Source organism: Strongylocentrotus purpuratus, unplaced genomic scaffold (genome assembly GCF_000002235.5).
Source record: "Strongylocentrotus purpuratus isolate Spur 01 unplaced genomic scaffold, Spur_5.0 spur5_scaffold_2, whole genome shotgun sequence".
NCBI lineage: Eukaryota > Metazoa > Echinodermata > Echinoidea > Camarodonta > Strongylocentrotidae > Strongylocentrotus > Strongylocentrotus purpuratus.
In genome coordinates this window covers 13,672,698-13,684,742 of record NW_022145605.1, presented here as the reverse complement: position 1 = coordinate 13,684,742, position 12,045 = coordinate 13,672,698, and the positions used below count along the sequence as shown (strand labels likewise).

Below are 12,045 nucleotides of genomic sequence, written 5' to 3'. Positions count from 1 at the left end.
ATGAATAAACCAACTACATGTAATTGCACGATCTAGAAAAGCAGTGCTTTCATATTCTTTTGAGGGACGCACCTTCAAACATTAACGCTCAAATTTTTTCTTCAAATCAGGTGTTTATGCTGTAGAGTATATCATCAAATACATTTCAACATTCTACCAGGTAGTCTGTAAGCAAATTATCTAGTTGTATAAAAAAAAAAAAAACTGTTGCTTTTATATACTCTGAGAGATACAGTGTGCCTTCATTTAAATCAATACTTGGAATTTGTTTTATAACTTGATTTAAAAAAAAAAAAAAATTCATCATATACATTATAAAAATGATGTTATTCTAATAATCAAATCAACTGCTTTTCTTTTCTTTCTTTGTTTTTTACAAGAGACTACAAGTATTAAGAGAGAGACTTTATTCTTTCTTTCAGATTATTTCTCTTTCAGATTGTTTCTTTTTTCTTGTTCATGCAATGCTTTCACTCACTCCCTTTTCCCCCTCTTTCAAGATTTCTTTCTTTTCTGGCCCGCTTGCTCGCTGTATGTACCTCCCTCCCCCCCCCCTGCTTTGTCTCTGTCTCTCCCTTCCCCCTTTCTGTCTCTCCCCTCCCCCTCTCCCTCTACCTCCCTCTCTCTCTCTCTCTCTCTCTCTCTCTCTCTCTCTCTCTCTCTCTCACTCTCTCCCTTCCCCCTCTCTGTCTCTCTGTCTCTCCCCCCACGTCCCCCTCCACATCTCTTTATCTCTCGATACAACATTAATCTCACGATAGATAGAATGCCTTTATTCTGCTTACTATCCTAAAGAGGTTATTTCTTGGAGCAAGTTTCATTGCGGAAAGCATTGTTTCCTCCCCGAGATGACGTCAAAAGCGGTTTTCCTCTAGAGGCTGTCGTCTTGCACCGTTCAGGGCTTAAACCCAAAACTCTTTCTGACAGCTCATTAGAAACTACAGGTGGCACTGGCACGCAAGAACCTGTCATCCCCTCAGGCAAAATGTACTTTTCCATTGTTTCCACCACTGACAATGATCAGAGGGTCATACCATTGTTTGTTTTAGGGTATATTTAGTTTAATACTAGAATACATCCCCTTCATAGACAAGTAGGGTCCCCTGCATTTTTAGCTAACAGAGAGATAACTTTCCTCACACACAATTAACTTATCATTTTTTCTCTATTTTTGAGAGTGAACGCTTGCTCAGCCACACAAACCACAGATGATGAGAAACGGAAGACATTCAATTATTTTTTCTTCTACCCCCGATGAAATTCTAACAGTTGCACTACCATGTCATGTATCATTTTCCTACTTGACAACTACAACATAATTTCAGTCTCTTATGTTTATCCATAAGGTGTTTATTTAAAGGTATAGCATCAGCCGGTTCCACCCCATAAAATGGACAATTAAAAACAAAATAATGATTCCAATCTGTTCATATGGATGCAAGATTAGCCTGATAGTAAGTAACCAGAGCTGCAGAAAATATTTTTTGTAGAAATCAACTCTTGAGAAAATAGTCTCCGGGAAATCTAACAGTCTTTAATATTGCTAACATTTTCATTAATAACTACAACATAGAGCCATGTCATTCATACTAAAATTAACAATCAAAAACAAAAATTTGTATATGCATGAAATAGTCAATATTTTGTGAGTGGTTCATATCAATTCATGAAAGTTCATGAAAAATTCATGCTGCAAAAGTGACTGAATCACAATTGGCGAAACATTCAACTTTTGCAATTCACAAAAGTTTCTTGCCGTTAAAAAAATGGCCATCCATAATAATTTGTGAAAGCTACATTCCATGAAATTTTTTGGTTTTTACAGGAGTAACATTTTAAAATTTATCCACAGCTTACTACATCTACAAGCTCTTAACAGATTATAACCTTGACCAATTGCCAATAGCTTTATGCTACATGTAAACATCGTATGAACACTATGAAGTTTACTTCTCATTTTCTGTACTGTACGCACCTGCTACAACCTAAACACAGGGACAAGTAAATACATACCGGTCAATCTATTTCTACCAATCCACCTGTCAATAGGCTCTCACTATCAGGATATAACCCAGCATGACAATCTCTCGTCTTCCACAAACTCCGCCTAAAATTAGACTCGCACTCGTCACTTTTAATTGATCATTCCATCTTACTCATCCCATCCTCTTCTTACTACAGTCTAGATCTGCTCCTCGTAATCATTGTCAACAGGAATTAAAGTTAGGCTATTTTAAATGGATCTAAATACATGTATATCTTTCTACTTCATTGTTCATCTAACGTCTGCTCTGGGAACACTTGCTGCAGGCTTTGACCCAAATTCACAAAGGAGGTTTAACTTATTACCCATGGTTTAAAAATTAGCGCAAAATATTAAGGGTACCTTGCTTTGCACGCGTCTAATATTGGATTGTAGACAATGGGTTATGTAAATGAAGATTTAAACCATGGGTTGAATTTAAACCTCCTTTGTGAATTCGGGCCTTTAAGTATGTCAAATGTTTGTGCTAAGGGCTTGGATTACAAACTTATGTAAGTATAGGTTCACTTTGTCCTCAAAACTTAAAGGGCAAGTCCACTCGAAAAATAACTTATTACTTTCAATAAAAGCAGAAAAATCAGACAAACCAATCAAAAAAGTTTGAGCAAAATCGGATACCTAATAAGAAAGTTATGAATTTTTGAAAAAGTATGTAAAACTATGGAACAATGAGAATCACAACACAAATTGCCAAGATGGTTATCAGTTTGTGACGTCATGTCCTCACTATTTACCAATTGCTCTATGTAGTTTAATCCCATTAATTTCCCTTTTTATTCCCCAAAACTTGATTTCCCCATGCCTTTGCCCAGGTTATATGATTTGTATCATATTGCGTGCATGACATTTCACAAAATCTGTTATGAACTTTAAAGAATTTATACCTTAAACTGTATACCTTTAAATCTTCCAGCTAACTTTCTAAAATTCAGCCTTGGCTACTAAACACCAAATGTAAAAGTTGAAATCAAAATTTCTTCAAGGAGTTATTACTACATGTGTTACCAACCTCTTCACCATGAGTTGTTGAATTGAATAATAAATGCTGTTAATGTGAAATTAAAGAGTAAATGTACATGTACGTATGTATACTTACATGATGTGTCGTTGATCCATTCTATAGAGGACGGATCATAGCTCTGGAAATAGCTGAAGATATCCTGGGTACTCATGTCGTCAACTCCTATTAGATGAAGTGCTTCAAAACGAACAGGACTACCATCTGTAATTAAAAACAAGTGGAACAGTGTTTTGTTTTAAATTCAATTTTCATTTCTTTCATTTCATTTATTCATTCAAAAATTGTACATAAAATGTATTCATAAAGGTTTGGAGCAGTCCCTTGAGCAAATCATACATACATAAATTAAATCCTATGTTAATACAACTATTCAATCATCAACACACATAAACATACATTCGCAGACACACAGCTAAAAGGAAAGAAGAAGAAGAAGAAGTAGTAGAAAACTACGAAGAAGTCATTTTGTTTTATTGATAAATATCCTTGTGCAGGGATGCCAGTAAATTTTATCCAATTGACCTGAAAGAAGACCCAAGCTCGTTGGAGCCTCATGATTGGCATCTGTTGAGAGCCACGAGGGTGTGAACTCATGAGTTAACGCCCTTCTGGCTCCAAACAGACGATACGTTCTATACAGTATGAAGCATGTAAAAGCCTGAAATAAGGCATCTCTGTTTGTAAAAACAGTCCCAGAAAAAAACTGATAAATATAAAGTCTACATAATTACATTTTAAAAAAATCCATAAAACAATCCAAGTCATTCACAAACAATTGACAAGAACCCCAAATCATGAATAAGAAAGTGAAAGAGAATTGTGTATGTCTTTAAGAATGAGGACAAGAACAAACAAAAGGTCTGTATTAAATCAAAACGTGTACCTGGAACACATGCCCCTCCCCCCCCCCCCCCCCCCCCACCCCCTCTTAAATTTTTAAATTTTGTTTTAAAGGGGACTCATGTCATCTGGAGTCACTGACACAAAAAGTAAAGTGTGGAGCCCAGTTTAAATCTACCAAACACTTGAGGGCCTTGTTTCATGCAGGTACTGTTCCTAGCTCATCCCCACTTTCCATTTATTTAAGCATAACATATTTTCCTTTTCACCAGTTTACCACATCAAATGTGAACATGCCTTTATTTGAGATGCATTGGTGAAATTGGGTCCAACGGGAAGGATTAAAAGAAAGATGTCATTTCTAATCTGGATCAAACCGAAATAATATTTGTATACTATGCACATCCACCTATCACTGTCACAGCATTAATGTCAATATTCATCTCTGTTATACCCCATAAAAACTGACTCATATGATTTATTTTTTCCTTTCATAATTTGACAGATCTCCTTATCTTCTGAAGATCTTAACATGTTACCCATTTTTGGAAGTTTTTCAGAGACTGCCCGATTCTTGCAAGACTAAGCTTATTAAACATGACGTTTATCAGTAACTAGAATCTGAATCCACAATTTAGTTACGGTTCATCAAGCATTTAAATGTTAGGGAGATATGCTATTTTGAATATGTTATCGGGTCGTGCTGTTCATGATGATTAATACTTGTATTAGTACCTCTCCCTTTGGTCTCTCCCTACCTACCTGTTCAAAAACTTATCAAAAATATGTTCTTTGAAAAAAAGATGTTTCCCTTTTTACCAAGTCTTCATAATTCTTTTTTAAGAATAAACGATTGAAGGGCATGTTTCTCACTTTTTTTCATTATGTATTCATACTCAGCATCTAGAAATGAGGCGAGAAAGACATAGAGAGAGAGAGAGAGAGAGAGAGAGAGAAAGAAAAAAAAGTGGAGAGAATACTTGAATGCATTATAGGGAAAGTGAGAATGGGGAAGACAGATAAATAGAGAGAGTGGGTAAAGGAGCAGAAGAAAGGGAGAGAGAGAAATAGAAGAGTAGAGAGAGAGAGAGAAAGAGAAAGAAAGAAAGGGAAAGATGAAGAGATGGGGGTGGGAGGGGGTAGGAAGCAGAGAGAGAGAGAGAGAGAGAGAAAGAGAGAGAGAGAGAGAGAGAAAGAGAGAGAGAGAGGAAGAGAGATAGAGAGAGTGGGAAGAGAGAGAGAGAGAGAGGAAGAGAGAGAGAGAGAGACAGAGAGACAGATAGAGAGAGAGAGAGAGAGAGAGAGGGGGGGGGGTGAGGAAGAGAAAGATAAAGAAAAGTAAAGTGCAGCAGACTTTAGAGTGTTTCATTATCTTTATCATCTATTTTTTTCAATGATATCAATAAGATGACATATTTAAAAATATTGTTAGTTCGTTGATTTATTGTGAAATTCTAAGTATGTTACCTATTTTAGACCCTGGGGCTAGTACAACGTTTGATATATCTTCCTGTTCCTCCTCCTCCTCCTTCTCTCCTGATTTATCTTTGCTTGATGCACCAAACCTCTTGGCCCTGTCTTCTCTCTTCTTACGGGCTTCCTGAAAAGAAAGAAAAATAATAAAGTTTTAAAAAGTGTGAAAATAAATTCAACCACTATTGCATTAAATTGAATTGAATTTATTCACAACTTTCACAAAAACATGCAAAGTCAAAGAATACAATTCAAATATTTCTTACAAATATGGATAAGCCAATACAATGGAAAATGCACTTTGGTAATTACAAAGAGGCTGGATCAACAAAAAGTTACAGGGACTTATAGATAGATGATCCTATACACAATGCAAAAATAACACCTAAACAAGGGGAAAAGAAATAATAAGAGAAATGTAATCACACACATAAGAAAGTGCGGTTGTCAAAATCAGGTGAAGTTTTAGATTACTTCCTTCAGTTAAATTGGCTGCTCCCTGTTTTGTTCTGAGAATAATGAAAATATCACTTCTGAATTGAAATTGTAATATTCAGTAGAAACCAATAAACAGTATATTGTTACTGGCATGCACTTTTCAACAGGCTTGTTTTGAAATGGTTATGGTTATGGTTGAAAAGTGCAATAAATTTTTAAAGGATTTGTAAGTATCCATATTTCAATAAAAACATAACAAGCACAATTTACCAGGGAAGAAGTAAACTTGATTGAGTGTGAACTCCTGCTACCGTGTTGAGGGTGAGTGGAAACACTTTCAGAGCGTGCCGAGGTGTAAAAGTAAGCTAATCAATAGCTTCCCTTTACAAAGAGAGACTTATCATCATGACTTATCTGCCTAAGGCTTCCTTAACTTCTCTATTATACCTACTTAAGTTATCATGACAATCTTAATTTCTTCGAGATTTACCGGCTTAAAACACTTCCAAACATTGCATAGGCACGGCGTACCGAGTAGCAGGGAAGCGTGCGGCTGTGCTTGTACGGACGTTTCCTGATAACATAATTTCACCTATTTACCAAAATGAACACAATTAAGCCCAATATTTCTCTCTCTCTCTTGTAACTCATTCAGTCACTCTTACTCATATTATTCCAATCTCTTTTCATTGGTCAATTACGAGCTTTAAAGCCTTGCGATCGCGTCTTCTGATAGCTCTAAATTAGATAACGGCTGGTGTGAATCAAATCTTTCCTTGGGAAATATTCCGTCACGTGAATATTCCAATCTTTTTTTTCTTGGGGTGTTATAGTTTCAGTTTCAGGGTGCAGCAGGGGCTGTCATATCCTCAATGGAGTAGCACAAGTAGTAAAACATATAAATTCAATTAAGATTCATTGTGGGATATATCAAAGATGATTATTGCCTCAGGTCTTTTGTATATCAGTTTGTCATTTTGGATGGACTCAGGCTCATCCTAATGTCAGTCAGGAAATTCACGTAATCCATGATGCAAAAGGAATTTCATGTAATCAATGCTATCTTTTTTATGAAAGGAAAATTTGGTGAAAGCTCTTTATAAAAAAGAAATTATATGAAATTCTATCTTAACATCTGTTTTGGGGTCAGAAGAATACAAAAACATGTCATTTTTGTACATAATTAACACCTTTCTGGCGCTTAACACACTTGATACATTAACGTTTATTTTGTGTAAGAAACAACCATCTTTAACTAATAATATTTTAATAAAGTTGTGATATGATGCACAGAATCACTATTACCCCTGTACAGCATTACATAATTTTCGCTAGGTTTATTTCATCACAGATTTTATAGGATTTGCAGTTCTATAACCTTTGCTTTGATGACATTTGCTCTGGATTTATTTTGCTAAAGGCAAAGTTTAATGTTAATTTTGCAATTGTGAATTTTAGGTAGGTTCAGAAATAAGGTTAGAGTTAGGGTCAGAGTCCATTTACTCTATTTTCACCACAGATTAATTGTTGGTGGAGCACATTGTAGAACAAACTGGGTTTTAAAGGACAGGGTTTAAGGGGTAGGTAAAAGTTTGTGCAGGACAGTTGTTACAATGATTGGCAAGTGTTTAATGCCTACAAACTTCAGTTGGTTATAAGAATTCAACCTACATGTAGTTCAAATTTAATTTGGATATCCTGAAACTTTTCTGAAAGTTGGCCAAACTGATTATGATGCAAAAGTATTTAATATCCAGCAAATAAATTTCTTGACCCCATTTCCTTAACTATCTTCAGCTGTATGAAACAATGAAACAGAAATCTCAAACGGATCCAGATCTCTTTCTTAATCAGCATACATGCCTTGAGCACACTTTCACAACACACACAACAAGTGTTGACGCTTTGTGACAGCGCAGCATTGACATCACACACCTCTCACCACATCTGCTCCGAATAAACCCAAAAATTAGATTACGGTTCTTATCTCAAATTTGTCTACAGAGTGTCTAGATTTCACCAAAACTGTTGGAAATTATTAGAAACTAATCAAGAAAGCCTTTTGGGACATGTTACCCTGAGGGTGAGATTTCACACTCTCGATTGTATTATTATTAGAAAGATGGATATACATGTGCATGTACTGAGTGCATCAACCCACTCACCCTGCCTGCCGCAAGGTTAAAGAGCCCCCGAGACCCCAGGCAGTGGATGTACGCCGAGATCACAGTACTGAGGAAGACGGACAGCATTTCAGTCTAGAGACATACAATTAAGTGTTCTCTTGGGGAATTTGACATTGTTCAGATATTAATTGACCCACCATAAGATGTTATCGGTCACCAAGAGTGCACTTGGCTGTAATGACCGACAAATCTTACGCAATGCGCAAACCCTCCACCAACTCAAGAACCAACTCGTAAGAAAATTTATCATCATAAATTCCTGACCAGAACCAGGACTTAACATTTTCCAGCAAGTTCTGAGTAATTTCAAAGTGTGCCATGAGTTTTGCTGCCTGTGAAATTTGTACACGTAAATGTTATTCCCACAAGTCTGGTGTAGGCGAGTTTTGTGAAATATTGCACATGGAAACTTCTGAGAAAGTCTCTTCAACCTAATCTGAAATTCACTTCTTAAAATAAGTGGTCGGACAGAGCCAAATATCCTAACTTTAAACAGACTCTATTCATAATCAAATAAAATCATTGTCTGAAACAAAGAGCCATATTACAGAGTGGTAATTTATAACCAGAAACTTTTGCATAGCAGCACTCCATTTGTTAATTTTGTTTACAGTAAGAATGACATAAACTTTCTATTTTTTTCTCTCAAGATATTATTTGAACATAGTCTGTATACCCTTAACATAGATAGGAGGCATGTTCATATACCCATCCTGCTGAATTACAGTGTAGATCTAATTCTTTATCCACAATTCAGAAATAGGGTATATTTATAAACAAATCTCAGTAAGAAACAAATGGAGAGCACTTCACCATGAATATCAAAGAGCTGTCAATTAAAGTTTAGATTTAGATTTAGATTACAAGATAAGAAATCACAACTTTCTTATGATCTAATCAGATTTCTCTCAAACAATTAAAAGTAAATTGATTTTGTGATGGACTTCCCTCTAAGTGGATGTCCTTTATTACCCATTTCCAGACTTTGCCGGGAAGTACATTGTAAAGGGGTCACAAGTTTCTTTGAAGCTTGCAAATATTTTGATATCAAACAACAATATTGTTTTTATAAAAATAATTTTTTAACAACATTGCAATTTTTGGTATCGATATGAATCATAATGATCTCGTGAGAAATATGAATATTATTATGTAAGCCCTGCCCTTAGCATTTTCTATTGGGCTACATTCTCTTAATAATAGACCTGTTCACTAATGTATTTCAATTTATGAGTGTTTCTTCTCCAAACCCTTGGTGAAATTGGTGACCAACTATTTGATTTACCTACTATGCAATATGGTATACCAACAAATGTTTTTCACATTGCATGCACTTGTTGCTGCCATGTCAAACAAGCCTCTGGCAAGCTTTTTAATTGTTAAAAAAAACTTATGTTAAAAATGTATGCATAAAATAAGTGAACAGATCTATTCATTGAAGCCCAATGTGAGAAAGAAAGTCAAAGGGAACACTTTATAGACCTCGTTCGAATTCTTTTAATATTGATCTGGACTCTAACCTTGGAATCAATTTTTTACTGCACAATATGGCCCGATATCTCTGTGAAAAGCCCAACTACTTTCCAGAGCAAGAACAAAATTTCTTTTTAGAAGAAAATTTGTGCCAATGGAATATTGAGCAAAGCTTACCATGCAAATTATGTGGGACAACTGTAAGCTCTAACACCAATATAAATGGTATTTAATGAGGCCTCCTCCCTTGCATAAGGAACTCTCATTTTTGGACTAACACTAATCAAGATGGAGTAGTAAAGCTTAGCCTGCCCTACCCAAGTCATGTTCTCATTTCATCACATTAATGAGCTCCAGCCTGTTATATGTTTCTTATTTAGACATCATACGTCTTTGATCAACTAGTGACTTCCCAGGGGTACATTGGACACAAATCAGACATGACTTCTAGATCTAGATCTCAATAAAGATAATTCTAATTAGATGAAATATGATCCATTTCACTGCTTTTCTAATTACGACTTAATTTGTTGGATGATGAAAGCACAAAGAACAGAACATTCACAATCACTTTGGATCCTCCCTCAAAAGGCATACGCAGAGACTCTCACCCACAATGTATTTTTGTTCAGTACTGTTGCACAAAAAGGAATTTGCATTTCTTTGTGAATTTCACAAAAATGAAGATATTTGTAAATTACTAATGATTTTTCATATTTGATAATCTTAAATTATGCTGTAGAAAATAAGAAGAATGTCTGTGTTTCTGAATGCTTCTGGGAAGTATTACTCCTATCAAATATCTTAACAACAATATGATTTGCATGAATTATACGATGTACATACACATTTTTTGACCAAACTCCCCTATTGCTGCAATTGAACAAAACTCTCAGCACTAAAAAACAAAACGATTGTTATACAGAAACTAAGTACAGTACAAGAAGAAAGCTTGATATACATGTATGTGGAACTTACAGTTCTTGGAAAACTTCTAATGAAAACTGAAATCATGGCATGTACTAAGAATTTGTTCAAAGTTGTGAATATCTCATGACAGTTCCCTTCTACACCTACAAGAGTCATATGATGCTGAAAGAGCTTTCAATGATCTTTTTTTAATCTTGAAACTTGACAAAGAAAGGAAAGGTTAGAGTATTTGATTTTGAACATCTGTCAGGAGGAATGGTTACAGAAAAGGTCACAGGATCCTATTTCTTTTGAGGATTTTCAAAGAAATATCCCAAATTCAAAACTTACTTCATCTGAATGTCACACTTGACAGACAGCTTCACTTTGATCAACCATCAAACTCATGTCCATTTAAAAAAAGCACTGTACATAAAATTTGTCTCAACTTAGTGTACCTGGTAAAGGTTCATATTGATTAAGTTATTTTATTTTGGTTTAACAACTGTAGCAGGTTTGGAGAATTGGTGGTAATCCTCAAAGGCAATTAGAGGCTAGATAGTGATTATGAGTGCTGAGCTTACAATCATTACAACAACAAAATTAAAAACAGCAACAAAAGCAGCAGCAGCAAAAGAAATAGCAACAGAAATGTCCACTTACGCATCATCTGGGTTCAATAATTACATTACTTATCTACAAATGAAGGGATATTGGCTACCATGCTAATTTATATTCTGTGTGACACTGACAAGATCAGTTTTTTCTAATAATCAATTTTCCTACAGTGAGTCGAAAGCAATTTCAATAGCCTTTACCATATATGCTTTGGAAATGTGTGAAAATTACAACGACATATTACATAAATACGAATAAGATTTCTATGGGACATACAATAAGGTATGTCATAAGTGTAACTTGGATCATGTTACTAATTGAATTTGGTGTGAAGAGAGAGAGAGAGAAACAGGGGATACAACCTGCAAAGTATTACCCAGATGACATGATGAATTCTGATTGTCTATCTCGTTTTACAGACGACCTGGCTGCCGTGCCTTGCAGCAGTGCTGCTGTGCTGGCTGACAGAGGAGTCCTAAAGCTAGCCGTGCTCTAGCTCTGCCAGAGTTACGGCTGCAAGACTAGGCTAGACTCGTGTCTGCCAGCTAGCTAGCTCATAATTTCTTATCTTAGCTAAGCAGTATTGTATTTTTCATGGGGTATGGTTTGTTTCAGAGGCAATCCAACTACTATGACATGTTTTATTAAACGTGAAAGCAGAATATTTTGAGAGAGAGAGAGAGAGAGAGAGGGAGGGGGGGGGGGGGTAGGTGAAAGTTTGAAAGGAATAAGACAGACGATATGAAAGTTCATAATGTTTGAAAGCTGAGATTGCTAAATATATGTGAACTTCTAACTAGGAATCAGCCTTTTGATAATGACATGATTTTGGGCAACTCTCCAGCTTGTTTTATAATCAAAATATCAGAAATTTCTATTGATCTTCTAATTTCAATGTGATTTCATAATCTACTTAAGGTCTAGATATTCAACACGGTATTTATGAATAAACATTTAGTTTGTCTGTCCTCCCATTAAAGAATCCTACTCCAATAGCAATGAAATCAAGACAAATTATATATATACTTAATAAAATCAGTTAC

The 12,045-nt window shown here is 35.4% G+C and overlaps 1 protein-coding gene across 3 annotated transcripts in view; it reads right to left on the bottom strand.

The window, feature by feature from the left end:
- LOC115918242 (nuclear cap-binding protein subunit 3-like) overlaps nucleotides 1-12,045 on the bottom strand; it is a 66,975-nt gene that overhangs the window by 23,749 nt on the left and 31,181 nt on the right. For all 3 annotated transcript variants that reach the window (XM_030991723.1, XM_030991724.1, XM_030991725.1), the window contains exons 3-4: nucleotides 5,373-5,505; nucleotides 3,141-3,266 (exon numbers count right to left, since the gene is read on the bottom strand). In XM_030991723.1, coding sequence (XP_030847583.1) covers nucleotides 3,141-3,266; nucleotides 5,373-5,505 — 259 coding nt within the window. The remainder of the gene's footprint in view (nucleotides 1-3,140; nucleotides 3,267-5,372; nucleotides 5,506-12,045) is intronic.